Below are 25,818 nucleotides of genomic sequence, written 5' to 3' on the forward strand. Positions count from 1 at the left end.
GGGATGCCAGTGCTTATTGGGGTATGCCTCTCCAGTTCCTCCAGGGGGGTCTTGGTGACACAATGGGGTGCATGCTTGTAGGGTACTTTATCAAGTGTTCCCTCAAACAGAGCTGGCCCTGATCAAAGGGAAGAAGCTTTTTCTTAAGGAAAAAAGAAACTGAGACAGATGAGGGCAGGTGTGGGGGACTCCCTGGTCCTGAATGGGGTAACTGTGCCCCTGAAGGACCAGGTGCGCAGCCTGGGCGTCATTTTGGACTCACATCTGTTGATGGAGGTGCAGGTCAATTCTGTGTCCAGGGCGGCTGTCTACCAGCTCCACCTGGTACACAGGCTGAGACCCTACATGCGCTCCATGTGGGGCTACCTTTGAAGGTGAGCCAGAAACTGCAGTTAATCCAGAATGCGGCAGGTAGACTGGTGACTGGGAGCGGCCACTGAGACCATATAACACAGGTCCTGAAAGACCTTCATTGACTCCCAGTACGTTTCCGAGCACAATTCAAAGTGTTGGTGCTGACCTTTTAAGACCTAAACGGCCTCGGTCCAGTATACCTGAAGGAGCGTCTCCACCCCCATCGTTCAGACCGGACACTGAGGTCCAGCTCCAAGGGCCTTCTGGCGGTTCCCTCATTGCGAGAAGTGAGGTTACAGGGAACCAGGCAGAGGGCCTTCTTGGTAGTGGCACCCACCCTGTGGAACGCCCTCCCATCAGATGTGAAGAAAACAAGCAGCTATCTTATCTTTAAAATACATCTGAAGGCAGCCGTGTTTAGGGAAGTTTTTAATCCTTGATCCTGTATTGTTTTTAACACTCGATTGGGAGCTGCCCAGAGTGGCTGGGGAAACTTAGCCAGATGGGTGGGGTATAAATAATAATAATATTATATTGTTATTATTATTATTGTTATTATTATTATTAAAGCAGATCATTCTGTTACCTAAACTGCAGATATGTGATAATGCCTCTTGTCAGGGTGGGAGAAGAGAAACGTTTTTGCATGTTGCCTAAAAGATGTACAGTGGTACCTCAGGTTACAGACTCCGCTAACCCAGAAATAGTGCTTCAGGTTAAGAACTTTGCTTCAGGATGAGAACAGAAATTGTGCTCTGGCAGCGCGGCGGCAGCAGGAGGCCCCATTAGCTAAAGTGGTGCTTCAGGTTAAGAACAGTTTCAGGTTAAGTATGGACCTCCAGAACGAATTAAGTACTTAACCCGAGGTACCACTGTATAATAAAGGCGCCAGGCGAGCCTCCCTGGGGAGAGCGTTCTACAAATGGGGAGCCACTGGTGGGGAAAAGGTCCATTCTTGTGTTGCCAACCCTCCAGACCTCTTGAGGAGGAGCTACATGAAGGAGGGGCCTCAGAGGAAGATCTCAGGGTCCAGGTCAATTCATAGGGAGAGAGGTGCTCCTTGAGGTATTGCAGTCTTGAGCCATTTTAGGCTTTATAGGTCAAAACCAGCACTTTGAATTGGGAAACTCATTGGCAGCCAGTGCAATCAGGCCGGGATTGGCGTCATATGCTCGAATAAACTTGCCCTGGTGAGCAACCTGGCTGCCGAATTCTGCACCAGCTGAAGTTTCCGAACCATCTTCAGAGGCAGTCCTATGTATTCTTGAAGGCTCCTCACTTCTGGACTCTGAGATGGAATGGATCTTGAGCTTTCCTCTCTTTAATTTTGAGGGGAGGTAGACAATGCGGGTCTGAATCACATCCTCTGGATCTGTGAATTGATGCAGTAAGCGCCTTTTCTCGGTTCATATCCTGCCTGGACAGGGCTCTTCATTAACTTCCTGGACCGTTGCAAGACGCGGGCTGCTGGACTTGCGGATCTCCTGGGCGGAGCGTTCAGCAGCTTCTGAGGCCACGGCCTCCTCAATGGCTTTCTGTAGCGTGAGGTCTGGCTTGGCTAGGAGACGCCGTTGCAGATGGATGTCCCGGACCCCGCAGACAATTCGATCCATCAGGGCATCGTCTAAGTCTCGGAACTCACAGTGCATTGCAGCCTGGCGCAGGGCGGTGGTGTAGTTGTTGATTGACTCCCCCTCTGCCTGGTTCCGGTGGTAGAACGCATGGCGGGCAGCAATCTTGGACGGCTTTGGTGCGTAGTGGTTGCGGAGCTTCTCTTGGATCGTGTCCCATGGTGTTGCCTGGACTGCTTCAGGCGCAACCAATGCTCGGGCCGTCTCAAACACCTCAGGCCCACAGAGGCTGAGGAATAGGCCCCGCTTCCGATCCTTTGATACTGCTGTCAGCTTGTTGGCTTGGAGGTAGCAGTCGAACCGAGCGAGGTAGGAGTCCCATGATTCAGAGGCTGGCGCAAACGGCAGTAGATGGAACACAGTGCTCTAGCCAGAACAGTCAGCTCTAAATTGGTTCTGCCCAGTGATTTTGCTCAGTGATTTCGCTCTGTGATTCAGCTCAGTGATTCAGCTCAGTTCAGAGGCTGGCCGCATCTGGCTGTGCTCTGATGTCCATCCATCCCACCTTCGTCGCCAGTATTAAGTAGTGGGTTGACATAGCAGCCGGCACAGCGATTTCTTCAAGTAGCTCTTTATTTTGTAAGCTGGAATAGAACTGACTCCAAACAGCTCAGCCGGCCTGCTTTTATAGGCAGCCGGCTGTCAACATTGTAACAACAACAGCCCAGAGTTCCCGCCTAAAATAACTGATGCGGACTTGAGTGAAAACTATCTACAGACCTGAGTGAAAACTATATACAGTATCCCCCTGTTGGCCCAGGGTGAAACTACACTACATAACAGTTTTGGCGTTCAACAATGGGGAGAAAAGATTCTGGAGGCGAACAGATTCAGCTACTGAGCCGCTGACACTGAGAAGCAATTAACTTGATCCACTGATCAATGTGCAGAGGCCAGGGAGGAATTAAGCAGCCAGAGAAGTCTATTCAGTTGATGAACTGGATCCTTCTGGAGTTTTCTGGGAAAATCAGTTGGGCGGAGATCCTGATTTTCGGGAGAAAATTAATTTCGAGATTTGGGGAAGCAGGTCACCAACTTGATAACTTTGTTCCCCTTTTTAACTCGGTGGTTTGAAGCCTTTGCCTCACTGATGTGTAAGGATGGTTGAACAAAACGGACACAGGATTAAGCCATCGGCCAAGGGAAACCCAATGCAAATGAAATATTCCTCAACTGAATGGAGAACCATTTTTAATATTCAGTTGGAAGCCGCCCAGAGTGGCTGGGGAAACCCAGACAGATGGGCGGACTATAAATAAAAATTATTATTATTATTATTATTATTATTATTATTATTATTATTAGCAACTGAATGGTATGAGCAGAACTTTGCCATTTCGTGAGAGAGAATATGGGTAGCACCCAGCTAGGTTCTACTCAGAGTTAGACCGACTGAAATCAATAACTTCAGTTGTGCTCATGAACTTAAATTAGTGCACTCTGAGTAGGATTAACATTGGATACAACATTTTTATTTTTAAGGGCAAATTGGGGTTCCTTGTTGTTCCTCCTCCTCTTCTGTTGCAGGCAGGGAGAACCCCCCCCCCCGAATTTCAACAAGCAAAACCTGGGTTTTCCATGTTAGCAATCGGTGGGGCTAGAGGCAATTTTGTGGGGAGGACAGTGGCTCTTCTTACCTTCTTACAACAGTGGTACCTCGGGTTACAGACGCTTCAGGTTACAGACTCCGCTAAACCCAGAAATAGTACCTTGGGTTAAGAACTTTGCTTCTGTAACATGCAGAAAATAGCATTATTGGAGAAACCAAAGACTGGAACTGAGGGAAGTCGGGGGGTGGGGGGATGGGTTTTGTGGGGGGAGGAGGAAAAATGGGGGGGGTAAGGATATGTTTTTGGAAAGTATGTTTTGTTATAACTTTAAATATATATCTATTTTTAAAAAGAACTTTGCTTCAGGATGAGAACAGAAATTGCACAGCAGTGGCACAGCGGCAGTGGGAGGCCCCATTAACTAAAGTGGTGCTTCAGGTTAAGAACAGTTTCAGGTTAAGAACAGACCTCCAGAACGAATTAAGTTCTTAACCTGAGGTTACCACTGTATAAGCTACATTCCAGCCACACAGGTAAGATGTTTTGACACCCACCCACCCACACCCATTCAGGCAATCAAAGGTCACTCTCGGGATTGAAGGCCACATTGCAGCCAGGCAGAAGGATTGGAGAAGAAAGTGTAGGCAGGGCTGGTGAGGGGCATGCCTTGGGGAAAGTGCTGGGGGCCAAATGGAAAGCCTGAAGGGCCACTTGGCCCCTGGTCCTGAGGTTCGCCACCCCCTACTTTGTTGCCTTCTGCATTGCCTGTTTTAGATTGTAAGCTCCTTGGGGACAGGGATCTGTCTACTGGTAATAATACAGTCATACCTTGGGTTACGAAGGCTGCGGGTTGGGCGTTTTCGGGTTGCAGACCGCGCTGAACCTGGAAGTACTGGAACAGGTTACGTCTGGGTTTCGGCGCTCACACATGCGCAGAAGCGCAAAAATGACGTCATGCGCAGAAGCACTGAATCGCGTCATGCACGTGCGAAAATACAGTGCTTCAGGCTATGAACGCTGCGAGTTGCGAACATGCCTCCTGCACGGATCATGTTCGCAACCAGAGGTATGACTGTAATGGTTGTTGTTATTTTTTTAAAAAATGCTACTATTATTACTTCTACAAGCAGGACCTGTAACAAAATGTTGCAGTTTAGAGTGGCCCCTCTCAGAATACTCTGCTTACTTCCTCGTTTCCTCCTGATTTTCTCTCCCCCACCCGCCAAACCATCAATTGATATTCTGTAGCTTATGTTCCCCACAACTCCTTCCCCCCCTTTTTTGCAGGGGGGTTACATTTGCAAACCATGGGTTTTATTTACTGGTTCTTTCAAAGCATTTGTATCCTGCTCTTCATATTGCACGTGGTTTGCATATGAATAAAAGCAGAACAGAATAGTACCTCTTGCTGATACCTCTTGTACATGGATGGCTATGACACTCGCCGCTGAACATCAGAAAGGGGGGTTATTATTTATGACATCCCCATTCGAAAGCCTCCTTGAATTTCCTTCTTCCTTAGAAAGGTAGGACAGAAGTGCTCTAATAAATACTGTAATTACATGAAAACCTGTGCATGCTTACTCAGAGGCAGGTTCCGCTGAGTGTATGTAGGATTGTAGCATCTCCATGTACGTAAATACAGTGGTACCTCGGGTTATAGATGCTTCAGGTTACAGACTCCGCTAAACCAGAAATAGTACCTCAGGTTAAGAACGTTACCTCAGGATGAGAACAGAAATTGTGCGGCGGCAGCGGGAGGCCCCATTAGCTAAAGTGGTACCTCAGGTTAAGAACATTTTCAGGTTAAGAACGGATCTCCGGAACAAATTAGGTTCTTAACCCGAGGTACCACTGTATATAGTTGGGTTGCCATGTTGGGTCGCCTTGAAGTGGGGCAGGAATTGGGACATTGAGGAGTGGAGTTCAGGCAGATGAGGCAGGGTGTCACTGCCTTGAAGAAATATGTGTGACATCAGCTTAATCCCTGTCAAGCCAGCTATTAATTTTTTATTTTTTAGTGCAGAAATGGAAAGTCCTTTTGGGAGATCACCATGTTCTGCTTCTGTCTTGGAAAACAGCTGGGACTTCTTTTTTCCATTTTTGGGCAAGTAACATTCTTGCTGCTGTAGTAGCATACATGAATAAATTTCTATACAGTTTAGGTTGTTCTGTCCCTATAATTCCCAAAAGGAAGGCTTTTGATTTTTTAAAATGAAAATTATTGTGTTTTTCCATGTATAAGACTACATTTTTTCCTAAATTTTTGAAGTTTAAAATAAGGGGTGGTCATATACATGGGAGAACAGCCTTTACCAAAGGTGTCTTGGGCTTTGAAGACACTCGAACTCAGGACGCAAGGGAGAAATGTGCTAAGAGGAAGGCACGCTTGGCAAATCCACACCATGATCAACTCCCGCTCAGAAACCAATGTCCCCGTTGTGGAAGGACGTGTGGATCCAGAATTGGCCTCCACAGTCACCCACGAACTCATTGCTAAAACTGTGTTTATGGAAGACAATCTTACTCAGCTACGAGTGATCGTCAAAGAAGTTCACAGTGCATTTTCTTAATTTTGAGTCCCCCAAAATAGGGGGGTGTTATACACAAGGGCATCTTGCACACGAAAAAATACGGTATTTTAAACATCCTTTTCAATTCATTATATATCATTCCCCAGTAAGCTTTCACCTTACTACAAGACCACCACATACAATAAAAAAGAACCTTCTCTTTCTTCTTTTCGGAGAACACCATGTTGTGCTTCTGTTTTGGAAAACAGCTGGAAGTTCACCATGGAACTGAGAAGATCTGTAAGCAATGATTACCAGACTCTCTAGATCAGTGGTTCTCAAACTGTAGGTCCCCAGATGTTATTGGACTGCAACTCCCATCACCCCTGAGCTCTGGCCTTGCTAGCTAGGGGTGATGGGAGTTGTAGTCCAACAACATCTGGGGACCCATAGGTTGAGAACTGCTGCTCTAGATGATGGGACTTCTGCGATGGGAGGAAACCGACCAGCTACATTTTGGGGAGAAGATGAGAGGAGGGGAGGCCATTTTGAATAAAAATGTTAAGACACCTTGAGGGAGAATGTAAGCAAGTCCAGCAGCCTGTTCTCTTAGCGGCCAACCGTGTGCCCTCCTTGGATGCCTGCAAGCCAGTTTCTCTTCCCTGCTTGCCAATCTCCGCAACGGGCATTCACATTCATGCTGCTCTTTGGCAGTGGAGGTTGTTGGCCCCCGTCTGTCTCGAGAAGCAATGGAGTGTGCCTCTGGGGCAGCGGGCATCAACCTTTTTCAGCAGGGGGCCAGTCCACCGTCCCTCAGACCTTGTGGGGGGCCAGACTATATTTTGGGGGAAAAAGAGAGAACAAATTCCTATGCCCCACAAATAACCCAGAGATGCATTTTAAATAAAAGGACACATTCTACTCATGGAAAAACAGGCTGATTCCCGGACCGTCCGCGGGCCAGATTGAGAAGGCGATTGGGCTGGATCCGGCCCACGGGGCTTAGGTTGCCTACCCCTACTCTGGAGGGTGAAGTCAAACCACCCTGTTTAGCGGCACTGAAAGTGACCTTTCCCGGGGCGTGAGAAATGGAGGTGAAACATAGTCATTGCGGCTAGTAGTAGCCATTGGTAGCTTTGTCCGCCTGTTGATGGTGCTTCTGTTTTTAGAGAATTGATTTGTTTCCGTGTTGTTCATTTGTTCTGGGTTCTTTAAAAAGGTGGTTGTTTGTTGGTTTGTTTTTTAAAATACTGGTAATTTTATTAATTTTCAATTACAAAAATCCAATAAAGTGGTACCTTGGGTTACAGACGCTTCAGGTTAAAAACGCTTCAGGTTACAGACTCCGCTAACCCAGAAATAGTACCTCGGGTTAAGAACTTTGCTTCAGGATGAGAACAGAAATCACGCAGCAGCAGCAGGAGGCCCCATTAGCTAAAGTGGTGCCTCAGGTTAAGAACAGTTTCAGGTTAAGAACGGACCTCCAGAATGAATTAAGTTCTCAACCCGTATGCGCCATATTGTATTCACACCAAATAGCAATACCAATTCAAATACAAATTAATTACATCAAATAGCAATTCAATTGCAAATCAATTACATATGTTTCAACGGTTTTCTTGCACGCTTCCACAATCTACTGTATTTTTCGCACCATAGGACGCACCGGACAATAGGACGCACCTTGTTTAAGAGGGGGGAGAACAAGAAAAAAAAATCTCCCCCTCTCTGCCCAGCGCCCCTTCAGTGAAGCGGCAGGAGGCGCTGCGCAGAGAGGGGGAGAACTTTCCCCCTCTTGTTTTCCCGCTCTAAAACAAGGTGCCGTTTAAGGTGCGTTCAGGCGGCTACCTGAACATAGGCGGCTACCTGAACATAGAGGCTCCTGCCAAAGCCGCGCGTCACCTCTCCAGCCGGGAGAGGGTCGTGGGGCTATGGCGTCTTCGCTCCATAGGACGCACACACATTTCCCCTTCATTTTTGAAGGGGAAAAAGTGCGTCCTATAGAGCGAAAAATACGGTATATAAAAAGAGAGAGAGAGAGTGAGTGCATATGCAAACACACAGACCCTCATTTTTATAAGTTGGTTTTATAAATAGGTGGGGAGCTGGCTTATCGCAGCTCACATCAGCCAGCACACCTGACCAGGCGGTTGCCTAGGATGCTTCCGTCCAGAATGGGCCAATTAGAGTCCTGCCATATGAGTCCTGCTTTTCCCTCTGGAGGCTGGTTGTTTGTGTCTGTCACCTGCACTATATCCCTATTTCCCCTTATTAATAATGGCAGAAGGCCGGGCTGGAATAGCACCTGCCAGGGAGGGAGGCTTTTTATCGAAATATTTTTATTTTTATTAAAAAAAGGTAGGCGGTGTGCAGAAGGGGAGTAGATAAATTCCAAATAGAGTGGTACCTCGGGTTACAGACACTTCAGGTTACAGATGCTTCAGGTTATAGACTCCGCTAACCCAGATATAGTACCTCGGGTTAAGAACTTTACCTCAGGATGAGAACAGTAATTGCGTGGCGGCAGCGGGAGGCCCCATTAGCTAGAGTGGTACCTCAGGTTAAGAACAATTTCAGGTTAAGAACGGACCTCCAGAACGAATTAAGTTCTTAACCTGAGGTACCACTGTAAAAAAAAAAAAAAAAGCACCACCACCGCCATAATCACACAGAGAAGGGAGGTGTCTCCACCCAGCCGCTGCCTGTCTTACTACCAGAGAAGGTGTACGGAACCATAGAACTGTATAGCTGGAAGGGACCTCTAGGGTCATCTAGTCCAACCCCCTGCAATGGAGGTATCTCAGCTAAAACACCCATAACAGATGGCCACCCAAGCTCTGCTTGAAAACCTCCAGTGAAGAGTCCACAACCTCCCGAGGGAGACCTTCCCACTGTCAAACAGCTCTTAGTTTTTCCTGATGTTTTAATCAGAATCTCATATCTTGTAGCTTGAATCCATTGGTTCGAGTCTTCCCCTCCAGGGCAGGAGAAAACAAGCTTGCTCCATCTTCCTTTTTTATGATTGTGGAAGTGAGTTTTGTTTTTTTTTCATTCCAAAACCAAAAAAGAATTACAAACATCAAATTCAAAATCCATATTCGTTTTGTAACATAAGCCTATTACATAGTTGACTAAATTAAAATATACCTAATTGCTATAGACTTCCTTTTGCTGTATATAAATGCAACACCACTAGAAATATTATATTAGAATTTTTTATAAATTCCCCTATACCCCCCCACTCCCCTTCACCCATCTGTGATCTCATTTTTTTTTTAATTTTACTTCTTCCATCTTGTTGTGTTGTTGTAATTTAATAATTATTCAATTGACTCTTTTATTATTTCCTTGCTTACCCCCTGCACGTTTTACACAACACGTTGTTGTTGTTGTTTACTCGTTTACTCGTGTCCAACTCTTCGTGACCCCATGGACCAGAGCACACTTTACACATCTATTAATATTCCAGTTCCGGAACCATATTTTTTCATGTATTCCTTCACTCCATCCCACTCTTTAATTATTCTCTGATTTTGTTGTTGTTGTTGTTTAGTCGTTTAGTCGTGTCCGACTCTTCGTGACCCCCTGGAGCAGAGCACGCCAGGCACTCCTGTCTTCCACTGCCTCCCACAGTTTGGTCAAACTCATGCTGGTTGCTTTGAGAACACTGTCCAACCATCTCGTCCTCTGTCGTCCCGTTCTCCTTGTGCCCTCCATCTTTCCCAGCATCAGGGTCTTTTCCAGGGAGTCTTCTCTTCTCATGAGGTGGCCAAAGTATTGGAGCCTCAGCTTCACATTCTCTGATTTATTGGCCTCTAATGATTGCCGTCAGTTTTGCCATTTCCACAAACTCACAGAGCTTGCTTTGCTCCATGGGACAGCCCTTGAGATAGGATAGCCATTGCCAGCTATCTCCTCTCAGTCTCCTCTTTCCCAGGCGAAACATTCCCAGCTCCTTCAACTGCTCCTCATAAGGCTTGGTTTCCAGACTCTTGTATCATCTTGGTTGCCCTCCTCTGCACATTCTTCTTGATGGATCACTAGATGCCATCAACTAGATGCCAAAGCCCATAGTCCGTCTTCCCCTAATATAGAAGACTAGAGAAGATGTGGAACTAAAAGCTGTGCGTGGGGTGTTCTTGCCCCCCCCCCAGTGCTTTGTATACCGTTTGGGAATTGACCAATTGAGGATTTCTGATGCGTTGGACCACTTTGGAAAGAAAACGAGGAAACTGAAATCCAGGGTAGGTGGTAAAGGTAAAGGGAACCCTGGCCATTAGGTCCAGTCGTGGACGACTCTCGGGTTGCGGCGCTCATCTCGCTTTATTGGCCGAGGGAGCCGGCGTACAGCTTCCGGGTCATGTGGCCAGCATGACTAAGCCACTTCTGGCGAACCAGAGCAGTGCACGGAAACGCTGTTTACCTTCCCGCCGGAGCGGTACCTATTTATCTACTTGCACTTTGACGTGCTTTTGAACTGCTAGGTTGGCAGGAGCAGGGACCAAGCAACGGGAGCTCACCCTGTCGTGGGGATTTGAACCGCTGACCTTCTGATCGGCAAGTCCTAGGCTCTGTGGTTTAACCCACAGTGCCACCCGTGTCCCTAGGTAGGTGGTAGAAAATTCAATTGAGGCCTTCAATTTGGAGGCATGCATAACACACAGGAATGGATGGGTCAGTCTGTTTCGGGTTGTATCAATCCATGTATAGGTCCACCCCATTTCTGCAACAGTTTGCAAATGTCAGTATGGAAAATCTTCAGGGGTAGAAGTGTATTTAAATATTTTCGTTCAAAACACCTTTCTAAACAGATTTGATCCTAAAACACACATTTGGGTAACATGCCGGTATGTGCTGCAAAAGTCGGAGACGTGCAAAATCCAAAGGTTAACAGCATTCCAATCTGGATTGTGGATCAGGTCAGTTTGTACTGGAATTTGCAAAGATCAGGCCCCTCATGCTCTGAACTTTGCAAACCAAACTGGAGCGACTCGTGTTAACATTCCGTGCCTGGCCTCAGACTCTGTGCTAACGTCGCCTGGGTCTTTGCAATTTGCGAAATGGATGGAACCGGTGCCGATTTGGGTCGTTTGCATAAATTGCAGCAAAGAGCTCTGGAGGCCACTGAAGTGTTGCCCCCTTGACCTATGGATATTCCTGCTCTGCCCCAGAGATGTCGTCTGGCAGCATCTGTGTATTTGGAACCATATTTCCGCAAGCCTTGTGCTTGTCAAAATGTACGCCTTGGTTTTGTGTGTGTGCTCTAAAGAATGCTGAAGAGTTCCAGATGTTGGGCTGTTCAGTGCTCAGCTCGTGACTGATTTGTGCAATGAGCAACAAGAACAGCCCAGCGGCCAGTCCCAAACGCAGGGCATTGATTTGCTGATTGGCTTCCTTTTGGAAGCAATTACCTAATCAGCTTGGTGATGAGTGGAATCTTTTATTGTCCTCTGGCGCTATTGATTGGCCTTGGGAAGACTGTTTGAAAACTCCCAGGAAGTTGGGAGCTGGTGGAACCTCAGAACCTTTGATCTGGGACCTACTTAACACACACACACACACTCCAATAGAAGGGCGCGGGGGGGGGGGGATTGCAATCCTTAATTACATTCCTAGCTTCATTTTCTGCACAGTCAGGAATAGGGCGATGGGTACATTTCCCCCCTGCCTTTGGGGAAGCCTGGGGTAATAGGTACCCCCCTCATCCCCTTTCTGTGGCTTGACAGCTGCTTCTTTAGTGGTAGTCAAAGTGTGTGCGCACACACACACATGCAAGTGTCTCTGTTATATTCATAGCCCACCATTATCCCTTGGGTTCAGTGTGTCCCACAATAATGCCATTAAACTCACATTTATCAATGCTGCCTAAAGGATCACAATCTAAGGGGGGAGGGTTTGAAGGACAGTGCTTTGGCCTGCAGAAGGTTATAGGTTGATCCCAAGCACCTCAAACAGTGGGCCATTGCTATAGAATTGACTATTGTTGTTGCTTAGTTGTTTAGTCGTGTTCGACTCTTCGTGATGCCATGGAGCAGAGCACACCAGGCACTCCTGTCTTCCACTGCCTCCCGCAGTCTGGTCAAACTCATGCTGGTACCTTCGAGAACACTGTCCAACTATCTCATCCTCTGTCGTCCCCTTCTCCTTGTGCCCTCCCTCTTTCCCAACATCAGGGTCTTTTCCAGGGAGTCTTCTCTTCTCATGAGGTGGCCAAAGTATTGGAGCCTCAGCTTCAGGATCTGTCCTTCCAGTGAGCACTCAGGGCTGATTTCCTTCAGAATGGATCGGTTTGATCTTCATGTAGTCCAGGGGACTCTCAAGAGTCTCCTCAAGCACCATAATTCAAAAGCATCAATTCTTCGGCGATCAGCCTTCTTTATGGTCCAGCTCTCACTTCTATATATCACTACTGGGAAAACCATAGCTTTAACTATACGGACCTTTGTCGGCAAGGTGATGTCTCTGCTTTTAAAGAATTGACTATAGGTAAAGGTAAAGGACCCCTGGATGGTTAAGTCCAGTCAAATCCAACTATGAGGTGCAGCGCTCATCTTGCTTTTCAGGCCAAGGGAGTCGACGTTTGTCCACAGGCAGTTTTCCTGGTCATGTGGCCAGCATGACTAAATCGCTTCTGGTGCAACGGGACTCCGTGAAAGAAGCCAGAGCACATGGAAATGCTGTTTACCTTCCCGCTACAGTGGTACCGATTTATCTACTTGCACTGGTGTGCTTTCAAACCGCTAGGTAGGCAGGAGCTGAGACAGAGCAACGGGAGCTCACCCCGTCATAAGGATTCAAACTGCCGACCTTCTGATTGGCAAGCCCAAGAGGTTTAGTGTTTAAACCACAGCACCACCACATCCCCTAAGAATAGACTAGTAACTGCAGACTGGAAGGGCCAGGGGTCTGTCTCTGTGTACGAGAGGCTCCATCCGTATTGACATTCTGCTGGCTTTTGAAGAGACACCTGTTTACGCTCGCACTTCCTCAATCTCTTGATCTGAACCTCCTGTTTTAATTGCTGTGTTGTTTTTAATGGGATTGTCTTATTGCCTATTTTAATTAGGAATGCATTTTAATTATGAATGTTCCTACTTCCATGCTTGTCTATCTGCTGTTTGCACTTCACATACAGCTTAGAAGCCTATTTTGGCATTAAGTGACATATCAATGTTGTTGTTGTTATGAATATAAGACTGCTGCTTAGGATTTGTGTTTTTCGATTCCAGCACTTTTCTTCAATTAACCAGAACATTTCCTTTGATAACAGGGTGTGTACATGGCTGGGTGTCTCTCATCACCACAGCCCAGTTGCTGTTGTGTATGGCTGGATGTTTTTATTTTGTTTTTACGTTGTGCTGCCTTTGCTGTTTCCGCTCGTCCTGGAACCCTTATAGTGAGGGGCAAGAGATCGAATGACTGAATAGCTCAGAGGTCAATTATTTCGAAGAAAGTCTCGCCTAAGACTAACCTAGTGAGTAGCCCTGGGCAATATTGTGATACAATGCCCAGGACTGGTTTGAGGGGTAGAGCACAACAGCGCCTTCACCCAGTGGTATATTGCAAGTGAAACTAGGTTCCTCCACTGCCAGCACCCGGCATGGAGAGGGAGGAACAAGCTGCGTTGGCCCCAGCCCCGCAAGGCTTCAGCGTGAAACCACCATTGCAGCTTGTTCCTCCCTCCACTTTTCAACATTGCAATGCGTCAGTAACAGTAAACAGGCAGCCCTGTTTAGGGAAGCTTTTAATGTTTAATAGACTATAATATTCTGTTGGAAGTCGCCCAGAGTGGCTGGGGAAACCCAGCCAGATGGGTGGGGTATAAATAATGAATTATTATTATTATTATTATTATTATTATTATTATTATTATTATATCACAATGTTTGGCTGGCGATACATATTGACCTTGAAAAGCTGATATCGCCCAGCCCTACTCCCAACCTTTGTCGCACCACCACCATAGCACATGCTGGCGCCTGTTTGGCGTCCATATTACGCCTTCAGAAATGGTATCCTAGCATTTCCTGAGAAATACTGTTAACTGGACCCACCCGCTCATTCTAGAATGACAGGCGTTTGAGTCATGCAGACCTGGGTATATACCCTGCTCCTCCCCTAAGAAAGCTCAGGGCATGGAAAGATCCCCCTTTATTGTTACAACACCCCTATGAGGTGGGTAGGCCCAAGACAGCCTGACGGGTTTGGTGAACTTCGTGACCGAGCAGGTATTTGAACCCAGAACTTCCTGGCTTTCTGTCATGCTGACTCTCAGAGCAGTGGTTCGTGTGTTGGACTAGGACTTGGGAAACCAAGGTTTGATTCCCCACTGGGCCAGAAAACTCACTGAGTGACCCTGGACCAGTCACTGCCTCTCAGTTTAACAAACTTCACAGGGTTGTTGTGGAGATTCAGTGAATGCAACAAGAAAAATCCAAGCTCTCTTTCCTCTGGGCCTGAACTGGTTCTCCCGCGTTCTCAAGAGCTGACCGGGGCAATTCATTGTATTGCCCCTCAGACTTGAGCGAGAGGGGCAGCTTGCCGGCCAGCCAGCTCAACGGTTCATCCCTCTATTCCTCCCTTCCAGACCATGGCCAGCGTCTCCTCCTTTGGCAAGTATACCCATGCCATTGTCCGCTGCATCCCTTCCTCCTTCGGCACGGCAGAGACGGCGGCAGACGCGTCCGATGGCGGGGCCGAGCCTGTGGACCTGGCCAAGGCCCACCGGCAGTACGGCGTCTACACGGGCATCTTGCGCCAGAAGCTAGGGCTGCAGGTCATTGAGCTGGCTGCGGACGAGGGCCTCCCCTGCTCCACGCTGGTGGGGGACCTGGCCGTGATACAGGGAGACACTGCGCTGCTCACGCGGCCATGGGTGCCGTCGCGGCGGGACGAGGTAAGCTGTTCGATTCGTTTGTGTTGAATCACCTTGCAAATAAACCTGCTGGGGTTGCCAGTCATCTTGCGAGCTACTCTTTTTATTTATTCCCGGGATGTGGGTAGCGCTGTGGGTAAAACCTCAGCGCCTAGGACTTGCCGATCGCATGGTCGGCGGTTCGAATCCCCGCGGCGGGGTGCGCTCCCGTTGCTCGGTCCCAGCGCCTGGCAACCTAGCAGTTCGAAAGCACGTCAAAGTGCAAGTAGATAAATAGGTACCACTCTGGCAGGAAGGTAAATGGCATTTCTGTGCGCTGCTCTGGTTCGCCAGAAGCGGCTTAGTCATGCTGGCCACATGACCCGAAAGCTGTCTGCGGACAAACGCCAGCTCCCTCGGCCTGTAAAGTGAAATGAGCGCCGCAACCCCAGAGTCAATCATAACTGGACCTAATGATCAGGGGTCCCTTTACCTTTACCTATTTTTCTCCCACTCCCCTCTAAATGTCCTCACATGGTTGTCCGGATGCAGTTTTGAAGCACCCTAGGAAATGGCTATTTACTAACTTGTCAGTGAGCGTTTACAGTGGATGCTCGGGTTGTGAACATGATCCGTTTGCAACCCGCAGCGGTGGCAACCCACGTCTGCGCATGTGCAGGTTGTGATTCGGCACTTCTGTGCATGCACAAAGAGTAATTTAGCGCTTCTGTGCATGCGCGACCGCCGAAACCCAGAAGTAACCCGTTCCAGTACTTCTGGGTTTTGGTGGTCCGTAACCCAAAAAACCGCAACCTAAAGCGTCTGTAACCCAGGGTATGACTGTACTAACCTTTAGGCCTCTGATGCCCGAGTATAAGCCCAGTCCTTGTGCCAGATTGCTACGGTTGGTTTTTATTTCTTTTTTAATTTTAATGGGCCATTATTGAGGGTGTGACAAAGTCACAGGACTAAGTTGGGAGCGTTCTCAAAGTTAGTCATAGCATGCTTCCGTGAGGCGGCAAACGGCTGCCTTAAATACATTTGCCAGCCTCATCCGTGGGTGAGTCTTGCTCTTGAGTAAACATGCACAGCATTGCCCTGTTAAGGTTCTAGTCCCATCCTCGTGGATTTGCTGTCTTCAAAAGGGTGGGGGCGGGGGAGAGCAGCTGGTCGCCAGCTAGCTGTTAGTTAAACCCTGTCAATCGCAGGCCCCATCTGTTCCTCTGTAGGAACCTCTGGGACTAATCCCACCCGTGTCCCCGGAGCGCTGAGGCAAGGCCGCCTGGCTGGTTGCCTCAGCAGTTGGCATCGTGCCTCATTCCCACCCGCCCGGCCACCCGCCATTCTCATGACCCACCTCCCTGCTCCAGTGCAGTGTGCCGAATATAGAATTGTGTGTCCACACACACTCCACCCAAGCCCTGGAGAAAATTTGGCACCTCTTAAAGGGTCCACATTTCCTTGCCTCTCTCTGCTAATTACTGCCAGACAGAAGTTGATTCATTCTCTCTCTCTCTCTCTCTCTCTCTCTCTCTCTCTCTCTCTCTCTCTCTCGTGTGTTTTTCTTCTTATGCTTTTAGTTAAAATAAATATAAGTGTTTTGGAGCACATTCACCCATGAACTCCCTGTCTAACTGTTGCTTCCGTGCCATATGCTGCCATCTTTATTTTGTTTCTGTTTTTTTAAAACAACAACAACAACCTCCTAGCAACTCATTTGCAGTGTCTCTGAGCATGCATGGAATGCCTTCCCCACCCCCCACCCCCTCAGCGGAACGGAGTTGGCCTTTTGAAACCCTTTGAAAAGGGCTTCAGAGCATTTACAGAACGCCTTTCTGCTGCTTAAATAAAAGGAACGTGAAAAGTACTGAGTTTCCCTTGGAGCAAGCTTAAAAAAGGCAAGTTGTGCAAGTTGGAAACTATCGAAGCAAAGGCACCACAATAGAGCCAGCTGGCTGACCACTCTGTACACACATTATCATGTTGACACAGTGTTGGCTTGGCCCAAGACATTTTGCTGCCTGAGGCAATTTAGTAAATGGCTTCTCTTCCCCCTCTCCCCTCATGCCCTGTCCATCAAATCGAGGTACAAAGTAGTCAGGGAGTTATTTTGTCAGGGAGTCCTGTAAGCACCTCTGGGAGTCAAAATGCAATAATAAAAAATGATATTTACCCTTTCATGACACCCCAAACCGGCTGCCAGAGTTAATAATGATAATTTATTAGTTATACCCCACCCATCCGGCTGGGTTTCCACAGCCACTTTGGGCGGCTTCCAAAAGAATCTTAAAATACAATAGTCTATTAAACATTAAAAGCTTCCCTAAACAGGGCTGCCTTCAGATGTCTTCTAAAAGTACGGTAGTTGATTTTCTCTTTGACATCTGGTGGGAGGGCGTTCCACAGGGCGGGTGCCACTACTGAGAAGGCCCTCTGCCTGGTTCCCTGCAACCTCACGTCTCTTAGCAAGGGAACCGCCAGAAGGCCCTCGGCGCTGGACCTCAGTGTCTGGGCAGAACGATGGGGGTGGAGACGCTCCTTCAGGTATACTGGACCGAGGCCGTTTAGGGCTTCAAAGGTCAGCACCAACACTTAGCCACCTCCCTCTGCCTAATGGTAGGGACGGCACCTAACATGTGCCTTTTACTTTTTGTACGTAAAGAAGGAGGTTCATGTTGGTAGATGTAATGCTGGGGAGCCCAGTCAATGTTTTATGTGTGCTCCAGTTCACCGGGTCTTCCAGTTCAGGGGTTGCACAAAGCTTTAGAGGCCAGCTCCTGGGGTACTTGAGGAGATAGATTTTGGTGGGCTTTTCCTATGCTTAGTATTTGTTTGAGTTTGTTCTAAGTGTAGTGTTTTGGTCAACTCCTTTGTACAAAGGGTACATCTTACAGCGGTGGGATCCTGTGTAAACCTGGCAAAATAGGCACACATGCAGTAATAGTGTGCTGGGCCCAGGGGTAACCTGTGAAACGCGGTCCAGACTCTGAAGGTTCCACTAGGAGTCAGTCTGACAGGGCCAAGGCAGGACACGAGGCAGGAAACCAAGCAAGGACAGGTACAGGATCTCAGGCATACAGCAATGTTGCTCCTGCAACCTGGGGCGGGGTCCGACAGCCTTTTATCTTTGTCGGGGTAGCGGCCAGTCCTGATCCCCCGGCGACTCACCTTCCTGCTTCGCCCGAAGGCGAGCACTCATCCTGCGAGTACTCAGGTCTCTCCTTCTCTCAGACCTTAGTCTCTGCAGCTCAGGAGACGTTGGTGGGTTACTAGACCCAGGGGCCGCCTCAGCCTCCCCGACCCCAACTGGTAGCAGAGCAGCTGTAAGTGATGACCCAGCTGAAGGCAACGAGGTAATCCCCGCATCTGGAGCCAGGGCAGGATCAGGCCCCTGACTCGGCCCAGCTGGTATTTGTTGCAGGGGCACCTGTGCAGACTGGAACTCTTCAGGATCAAGCCACAGACTTGGTTCAGATGATGCCTGAGGCAAAGGATCCGGTGCAGACTGAGACCCCTCTGGTTCCGAGTCCCAGGCCATCACACATAGAATCATAGAACTTTACAGTTGCAAAAGACCCCAAATATCATCCAGCCCTAACCCTCTGCATCTAGGACAGTCATTGCATATCTGTGTAAGATGCAACTTTTTGCAGCCCTCAGTCTGGGGTGCTGATGGTTAACCCTTTGTTTCTGAAGTTGTTTTATTATTATTATTATTATTATTATTATTATTATTATTATTTCACATTTATTTGTCACACTCAATAAAATGCCTCAAAGTGACTTAAGATGATCAAAAATATGCATAGCTTAAAACATCAAAGAGAATAAAGCAACGTTATTTAAAGGCTCGCCCTGCAGTTTTTATAAATAGCACACATCCTTCTATTAATTCCCTTTGTTCTCTCTTTTTATAAAGCTACCAGTAATATGTGAACTATGGCACGGAGGGTGAAAAAATGTAAATAGACTGTCGAGCTAAGAACGAGAATGCGGAAGTATCCTGAGGTTATAAGAGTGTGTAAAACAGGAGGAAGTCCAAAGCAAAAACGCATAATTTGATGAAAGGGAAATCTTTGCTGTGGTCAAAACCCGATAGTACATCCCACTGCTGACTTCAATGAATTAAATTGAAATCTTGGTCTGTGTGAGAGAGAGGCCTGTGAATCATCTGTGAAATAAGCCTGGCCCAGAAGTGTCCGTGGAATGAAAATGAAACAAAAGGTCATGCAGATATTCTGGAGGCCACTCCGGCCCTCTGAGCCCCCCCACCCCCTTATATAACCAGGGCTTGAATTAAACTCTGCTATAAACCCGTGCGCCAGATCACAGTTTGGGCTTTCTGGCAATTCTGGACCTGAGAATCTCTGCCTGTCTGGAATTCTATGCAGAATTGTGTGCTTATATAGCGAGGAGAACTCCCATCCTCAGGAAATATTTCCAGCCCATCTCTCATTCTGGGCTGTTCCCAACAGAATTAAAAGCACAATAAAACATCAGATATTTAAAACTTCCCTAAATATGGCTGCCTTCAGATGTCTCCTAAAAGTCAGATACAGTGGTACCTCGGTTGCAGACGCTTCAGGTCACAGACGCTTCAGGTTACAGACTCCGCTAATCCAGAAATAGTACTTCGGGTTAAGAACTTTGCTTCAGGATGAGAACAGAAATTATGTGGTGGTGGCAGCATGAGACCCCATTAGCTAAAGTGGTACCTCAGGTTAAGAACAGTTTCAGGTTAAGAACAGACCTCCAGAACGAATTAAGTTCTTAATCCAAGGTACCACTGTAGTTGTTTCTTTCTTTGACATCTGCTGGGAGGGTGTTCCACAGGGCAGGTGCCACTACTGAGAAGGCCCTCTGCCTGGTTCCCTGTAACTTTGCTTCTCGCAGCGAAGTGTGGTGGAGTCTCCTTCTTTGGAGGTCTTTAAGCAGAGGCTTGATAACCATATGTCAGGAGTGCTCTGATGGTGTTTCCTGCTTGGCAGGGGGTTGGACTCGATGGCCCTTGTGGTCTCTTCCAACTCTATGATTCTATGAACCAAAATGGTCAAAGGCCTGGAAACGATGCCTTATGAGGAACAGCTAAGGGAGTTGGGCATGTTTAGCCTGGAGAAGAGGAGGTTAAGGGGTGATATGATAGCCATGTTCAAATATATAAAAGGATGTCACATAGAGGAGGGAGAAAGGTTGTTTTCTGCTGCTCCAAAGAAGTGGACACGGAGCAATGGATCCAAACTACAAGAAAGAAGATTCCACCTAAACATTAGGAAGAACTTCCTGACAGTAAGAGCTGTTCGACAGTGGAATTTGCTGCCAAGGAGTGTGGTGGAGTCTCCTTCTTTGGAGGCCTTTAAGCAGAGGCTTGACAACCATATGTCAGGAGTGCTCTGATGGTGTTTCCTGCTTGGCAGGGGGTTGGACTCCATGGCCCTTGTGGTCTCTTCCAACTCTATGATTCTAACCGCCAGAAGGCCCTTGGAGGAGGACCTCAGTGGCCGGGCTGAACGGGTGGAGACGCTCCTTCAGGTATACTGTGTCGAGCCTGGGTTGAGAGTTGCATGAAGAGGTGTTACGGAAAGGGGATGCGCTAGAAAATGTCTGATCTCTTCCTCTATCCCTGCTGCTTTCCCAGATCAGCAGCGTCAAGAAGGTCTTGGAGGAGCTCAAACTGCGCGTGGTGGAGGTTACAGATGAAGGAGCCACCTTGGATGGGAGCGATGTCCTGTTCACAGGTAAGTGACTCCTCTGTCACTGAGGACGGTGGCCCTTATCTCAGGAGCGGGGAGGTCCAGAAGATGGAGGGAACTTTGCATTTGGGTTAACCTGATAAAATGGGAATTTGTAAGTACACCACGGGGTCTTCGTTTCTTTGCTCTGCGGTAAGGGTGACTAAGCCTTTGAAACCACTTTTCATAGTGGAAGTGCCATGTAAATGATGATGGTAGCACTGAGGGTGGTGGAGAATTTGATGAGATTCTGTTGAGGGTTCCCCCCCACCCCTGATCTTGTTAGTTTCTCTTCTAATAAAACACACACACACACACACACAGGCCACTCAAAGCTGCCTGGAAGTCATAGACACCGGCCTGAAAACCCTTTGCCCTCCAATCCCAGATGTCTGCAGGTGGGCATTCATGGAGGGAGGGAGCTGCACTTAATGCATGCTCAGAGGCACTCTCGCCAGTACGGATCTGCGTGTTCCAGGACTGCCTCTTGCTATTTGTAAATGCATTTTAGGGCAGAAACCTGGTGCAAATGAAGCCCTCTCTCCTCTCCACATACATTCCTTTTTTTTTTTAGATGATCTTTATTTAATTTTTAGTTACATACTATACATACAGTGGTGCCTCGCTAGACGAAAAGAATTCGTTCCGCGATTCTCTTCGTCTAGCGGTTTTTTCGTCTTGCGAGGCAAGCCCATTGACAGCTTAGCGGATTAGTGCTAGAGCTGTCAAGCGGCTTCCAGCGATCAGCTGTTAAGCGGCTTATCAGCGGAACAGCTGATAAGCGGCTTAGTGGCTTAGGAAAAGGGCAAAAAAAGCAAAAAAAAACCCGCCGGGGGACGCAAGATTTTTTCGTCTTGTGAAGCAACCCCATAGGGAAATTCATTTTGCGAAGCGCCTTCAAAACGGAAAACCCTTTCGTCTAGCGGGTTTTTCGTCTTGCGAGGCGTTCGTCTTGCGGGGCACCACTGTACACATACATTATGTTTCACATTTGTTCTTGCTCTCCCGAGCTGACTTCCTTCCTTCCTCCTTCTGGCTTTTTTATGTCGTCTTTAAATTTTTGCATTGTCTTTGTCCATTTTATATATAATTCTTCTTCAATTTTTTTTCCATAAAATGTCTGTAAACAAATAAAACTTTGTATATATACAATTCTTGTTGTCTGTCTATATTCATTTACAAATATTATTCAACAATAGTCCTAATATACATTTTTAATTCATTTTGATACTATAAATTTCTTGTGTTTTCCCATTATGTGGTTTATTTTAGTTCTACTGGTTTCCCTATTTCACATTGTCTTCTCTATATATAACACAATTTCCCCCCCATTCTTTTTGATATGTTTCGTCACCCTGATGTCAATTTTTTTGCTGTTAGCTTAGCTTTTTCTGCATACTCCATAACCTTGTACTGCCACTCTCCTATTGTAGGCAATATTTGCTGTTTCCACACCTGAGCCAGCAATAACCTCGCCCTGTTGTTGCCCTCTCCACATACATTCCATGATTGTAGCTTTAAGGCTGCAGATCTGAGATGGGAAGAGATAACCCAGCGTTGTTATGCAGGTCTGGGGAGAGCTAAACCTTAGGAATCTGGCTTGCCCTTTGACTTCTTGCCGGTTCTAGTATTCTCCATCTTCTTAATGCCTTTTTTACAGGTAGAGAGTTCTTCGTGGGCATTTCCAAGTGGACTAATCACAGAGGAGCAGAGATGGTTGCGGATGCTTTCAGGGTGAGCTGGAATCTTGGAACTAAACCTTCCCTACCTCCCTGCCCAAAACCTGCGCAGTTGTGGTTCCTAGCTATTCAGTTGTTGCTATTCTGCTTCCCACCCCTGTTCTAAGGTGTACGGCAGCCTTGCAGTTAAGCAGTAGCCTGGTACCTGTAAGTTACAAGGATATTGCCTGCAGGCGAGTGCCTGCAGTTCTGGGCAATTGCTTGAGCAGACTTCTGCAGGAGGGCTGGAACTTTCTGCCCCTCCTCTGCCAGCCCCTAGCAGACTAGTAAACATTTTTCCGGCCTTATTCACAAGGCTGGCACATGTTTAGTTCATCTGATGGACGCCCCCCGGCACTCCGCATGAATAGATGGGAGCGCCCCGGAAACATAACCAGTACAGTGGTACCTCGGGTTACAGACGCTTCAGGTTACACATTTTCGGGTTCCGAACCCGGAAGTACCAGAACGCGTTATTCCAGGTTTTGGTGTTCATGCATGCGCAGAAGTGCTAAATCGCGCTTTGCGCATGCGCATAATAATAATAGTAATAATATTTTATTTATATCCTGCCCTCCCCAGCTGAAGCCAGGCTCAGAGTGCCATAACAACAGTAAAAATAACACCGTTTACATAAAATCACAATCAATCACTGAACTGTGACGCACGTGTGCACAGGCGCGGCGCTGCGGGTTGTGAACATGCCTACCGCACAGATCACGTTCACAACCCGAGCGTCCACGGTAGTCTCCTGTGGTGGCACATTAAAGGGAAGATTGATCATCTGTCTTTCAAGGCCGCTGCTGAGCCAACTTCTACTCAGAACCCCCACGTTGAAAACAATTCAAGAAATGAACAGAGACTTCTTTCCTCCCAACTGCTTAACCTTTCCACTGCCTCCTCAGCTGTTTTTCCTTGCTCCCTGTCCCAGTGTGACCCGCATATCATAGCCACACCCAGAGAATGTGTGACACTCTTGGATCTCTGATGAAGAGTTCCTAACCATATCCTTGTCCTCAACTTGGGACTCTTCCTTAACCCACTGAAAAAGGAACTATTGGCTGGTGGCGGATGGGTGGGCGGGGCTGCATTTCTTTCTAATTTTCCTTTGCCTGTGCATTTGGATAAAACATGCTCCCCCTTGTTGTGAAAGGGAGACTACCAAAATATATTTTTTCAGCAGCTCACAGCCATATAATTAGTCTCACCATGTGTGATCCTCAGGTATAAAAAGAAAGCCCCAAATGAGTTGTTGTTGTTGTTGTTGTTATATTTGTTGTTTGTTGATATATTTTATTGTTATATTTGTACAGACTGGGTTTCCCCAGCCACTCTGGGTGGCTTCCATCAAATATATGGTGGAACGCCCTCCCACCAGATGTCAAAGAGAAGAACAACTACCAGACTTTTAGAAGACATCTGAAGGCAGCCCTGTTTAGGGAAGCTTTTAATGTTTAATAGGTTATTGTATTTTAATATTCTGTTGGAAGCCACCCAGAGTGGCTGGGGAAACCCAGCCAGATGGGCGGGGTATAAATAATTTACTATTACTATTATTATTATTATTATTATTATTATTATTATTAACATAATAAAGCATCAGACATTACCAACTTCCCCATACAAGACTGCCTTCAGTTGTCTCCTTAAAGTTGTATAGTACTTCTATATGGTTGTATCTCCTTGACATCTGATGAGAGGGCATTCCACAGGGCGGGTGCCACTACCGAGAAGGCCCTCTGCCTGGTTCCCTGTAACTTGGCTTCTCGCCGGGAGGGAACTGCCAAAAGGTCCTCTGCGCTGGACTTCCGGGCAGAATGTTGGGAGTGGAGACACTCCTTCAGGTATACAAGACTGAGGTCATTTAGGGCTTTACTTGTACGGGAAAGATCACCTCATCGGCAGTTCCCTGTTAGAAACTTGTATGGAGCCTCCCATTGGTTTCTCACCCCTGCCCTGTATGGGGAAAGAATGGGCGAGTGGGTGGAGCTCTTGGTTGCAACTGTGTGGCATGGACTTCTGGAAGTCTTACGGAATGTCTCTGTGCAGGATTTTGCGGTGTCGACTGTTCCTGTCTCGGGTACGTTGCACCTCCGCAGCTTCTGCAGCATGGCTGGCTCTGAAACGGTTGTCATTGGCAGCAGCGACGTGGCCAAGAAAGCCATGAAGGTAACTTCCACAACCTCCCAGGGGGCCTCTCCCAAGAAAGAGCTGCAAGGCAGGAGTGGAGAGCGCTGTTACACTCAGTTCCTGCTTCCCTTTGGGACATCGAATTGGCCACTGTAAAAATAGGATGCTGGATTAGGTGGGCTACTTGGGTCCACCTCCTCTCCACTTCAAGAGCCAGTGTGGTGCAGTGGTTAAGAGCGGTGGACTCGTAATCTGGTGAACCGGGTTTGCATCTCCACTCCTCCACATGCAGCTGCTGGGTGACCTTGGGCCAGTCACACTTCTTTGAAGTCTCTCAGCCCCACTCACCTCACAGAGTGTTTGTTGTGGGGGAGGAAGGGAAAGGAGAATGTGAGCCGCTTTGAGACTCCTGAAGGGGAGTGATAAAGTGGGATATCAGATTCAAACTCCTCCTCCTCCTCCTCCTCCTCCTCCTCCTCCTCCTCCTCCTCCTCCTCCTCCTCTTCTTCTTCTTCTTCTTCTTCTTCTTCTTCTTCTTCTTCTTCTTCTTCTTCTTCTTCTTCTTGAAAGCCTTTATCCCTTATGAATCCCTTATGAGACTTGCTCCTTCACACCCCCCAAATACCAGAAGCCAGACCCCACAGAAGGTTGAAGCAGGGCCTTCTGCGTGGCTGCCCCTGTTCTGTGGAGATGTATCTGTGCTCTTCCTGAAACCACATTATTTGGGTGACCAGCTCTTCTGGTTAGCAGAAGAGGTCTCTGCTTCCCCCTCCCCCGATGATCTTTATTAGGGTTTTTTTTTAATTACATACTATACATTTACATATTACATTACATTTTACATTTGTACTTGCTCCTGAAAGCTGACTTCCCTCTTTCCTTCTTCTGGCTTTTTTATATAGTCTCTGAAAATTTTCGCATTGTCTTTGTCTATTTTACATATTGTTATTCTTCTTCCATCTTTACCCACAAAGTTTGTATACAAATAAATCTTTCTATATATACAAATCTTCTTGTTCATTTTCATTTACAAATACTGTTAATTATCTTAATTATATTTTACATTATAGTTCACATGTCATTAATGTCTAAGATAGTTTCTTTTTATTTTCCCATTATGAGGTTTATTTCCCTTCTACTGGTTTCACTAGGGACACGGGTGGCGCTGTGGGTTAAACCACAGAGCGTAGGACTTGCCAATCAGAAGGTCGGCAGTTTGAATCCCCGCGACAGGGTGAGCTCCCGGTGCTTGGTCCCTGCTCCTGCCAACCTAGCAGTTCTAAAGCACGTCAAAGTGCAAGTCGATAGATAGGTACCACTCCGGCGGGAAGGTAAACAG

The 25,818-nt window shown here is 47.3% G+C and overlaps 2 protein-coding genes across 4 annotated transcripts in view; both read left to right on the plus strand.

Annotated features, from left to right (window-relative positions):
• MPIG6B (megakaryocyte and platelet inhibitory receptor G6b) overlaps positions 1–25,818 on the plus strand; it is a 116,795-nt gene that overhangs the window by 56,745 nt on the left and 34,232 nt on the right. The gene's annotated exons all lie outside the window — the stretch shown is intronic.
• Positions 1–25,818, plus strand: part of DDAH2 (DDAH family member 2, ADMA-independent) — a 41,859-nt gene that overhangs the window by 11,953 nt on the left and 4,088 nt on the right. For all 3 annotated transcript variants that reach the window (XM_081903087.1, XM_081903088.1, XM_081903086.1), the window contains exons 2-5: positions 14,636–14,944; positions 20,538–20,637; positions 22,292–22,365; positions 24,399–24,518. In XM_081903087.1, the coding sequence (XP_081759213.1) occupies positions 14,639–14,944; positions 20,538–20,637; positions 22,292–22,365; positions 24,399–24,518 (600 nt within the window). In that variant the 5' untranslated portion in view covers positions 14,636–14,638. The remainder of the gene's footprint in view (positions 1–14,635; positions 14,945–20,537; positions 20,638–22,291; positions 22,366–24,398; positions 24,519–25,818) is intronic.

The sequence above is a fragment of the Podarcis melisellensis genome (assembly GCF_964234715.1).
Source record: "Podarcis melisellensis genome assembly, chromosome: 2".
Lineage (NCBI taxonomy): Eukaryota > Metazoa > Chordata > Lepidosauria > Squamata > Lacertidae > Podarcis > Podarcis melisellensis.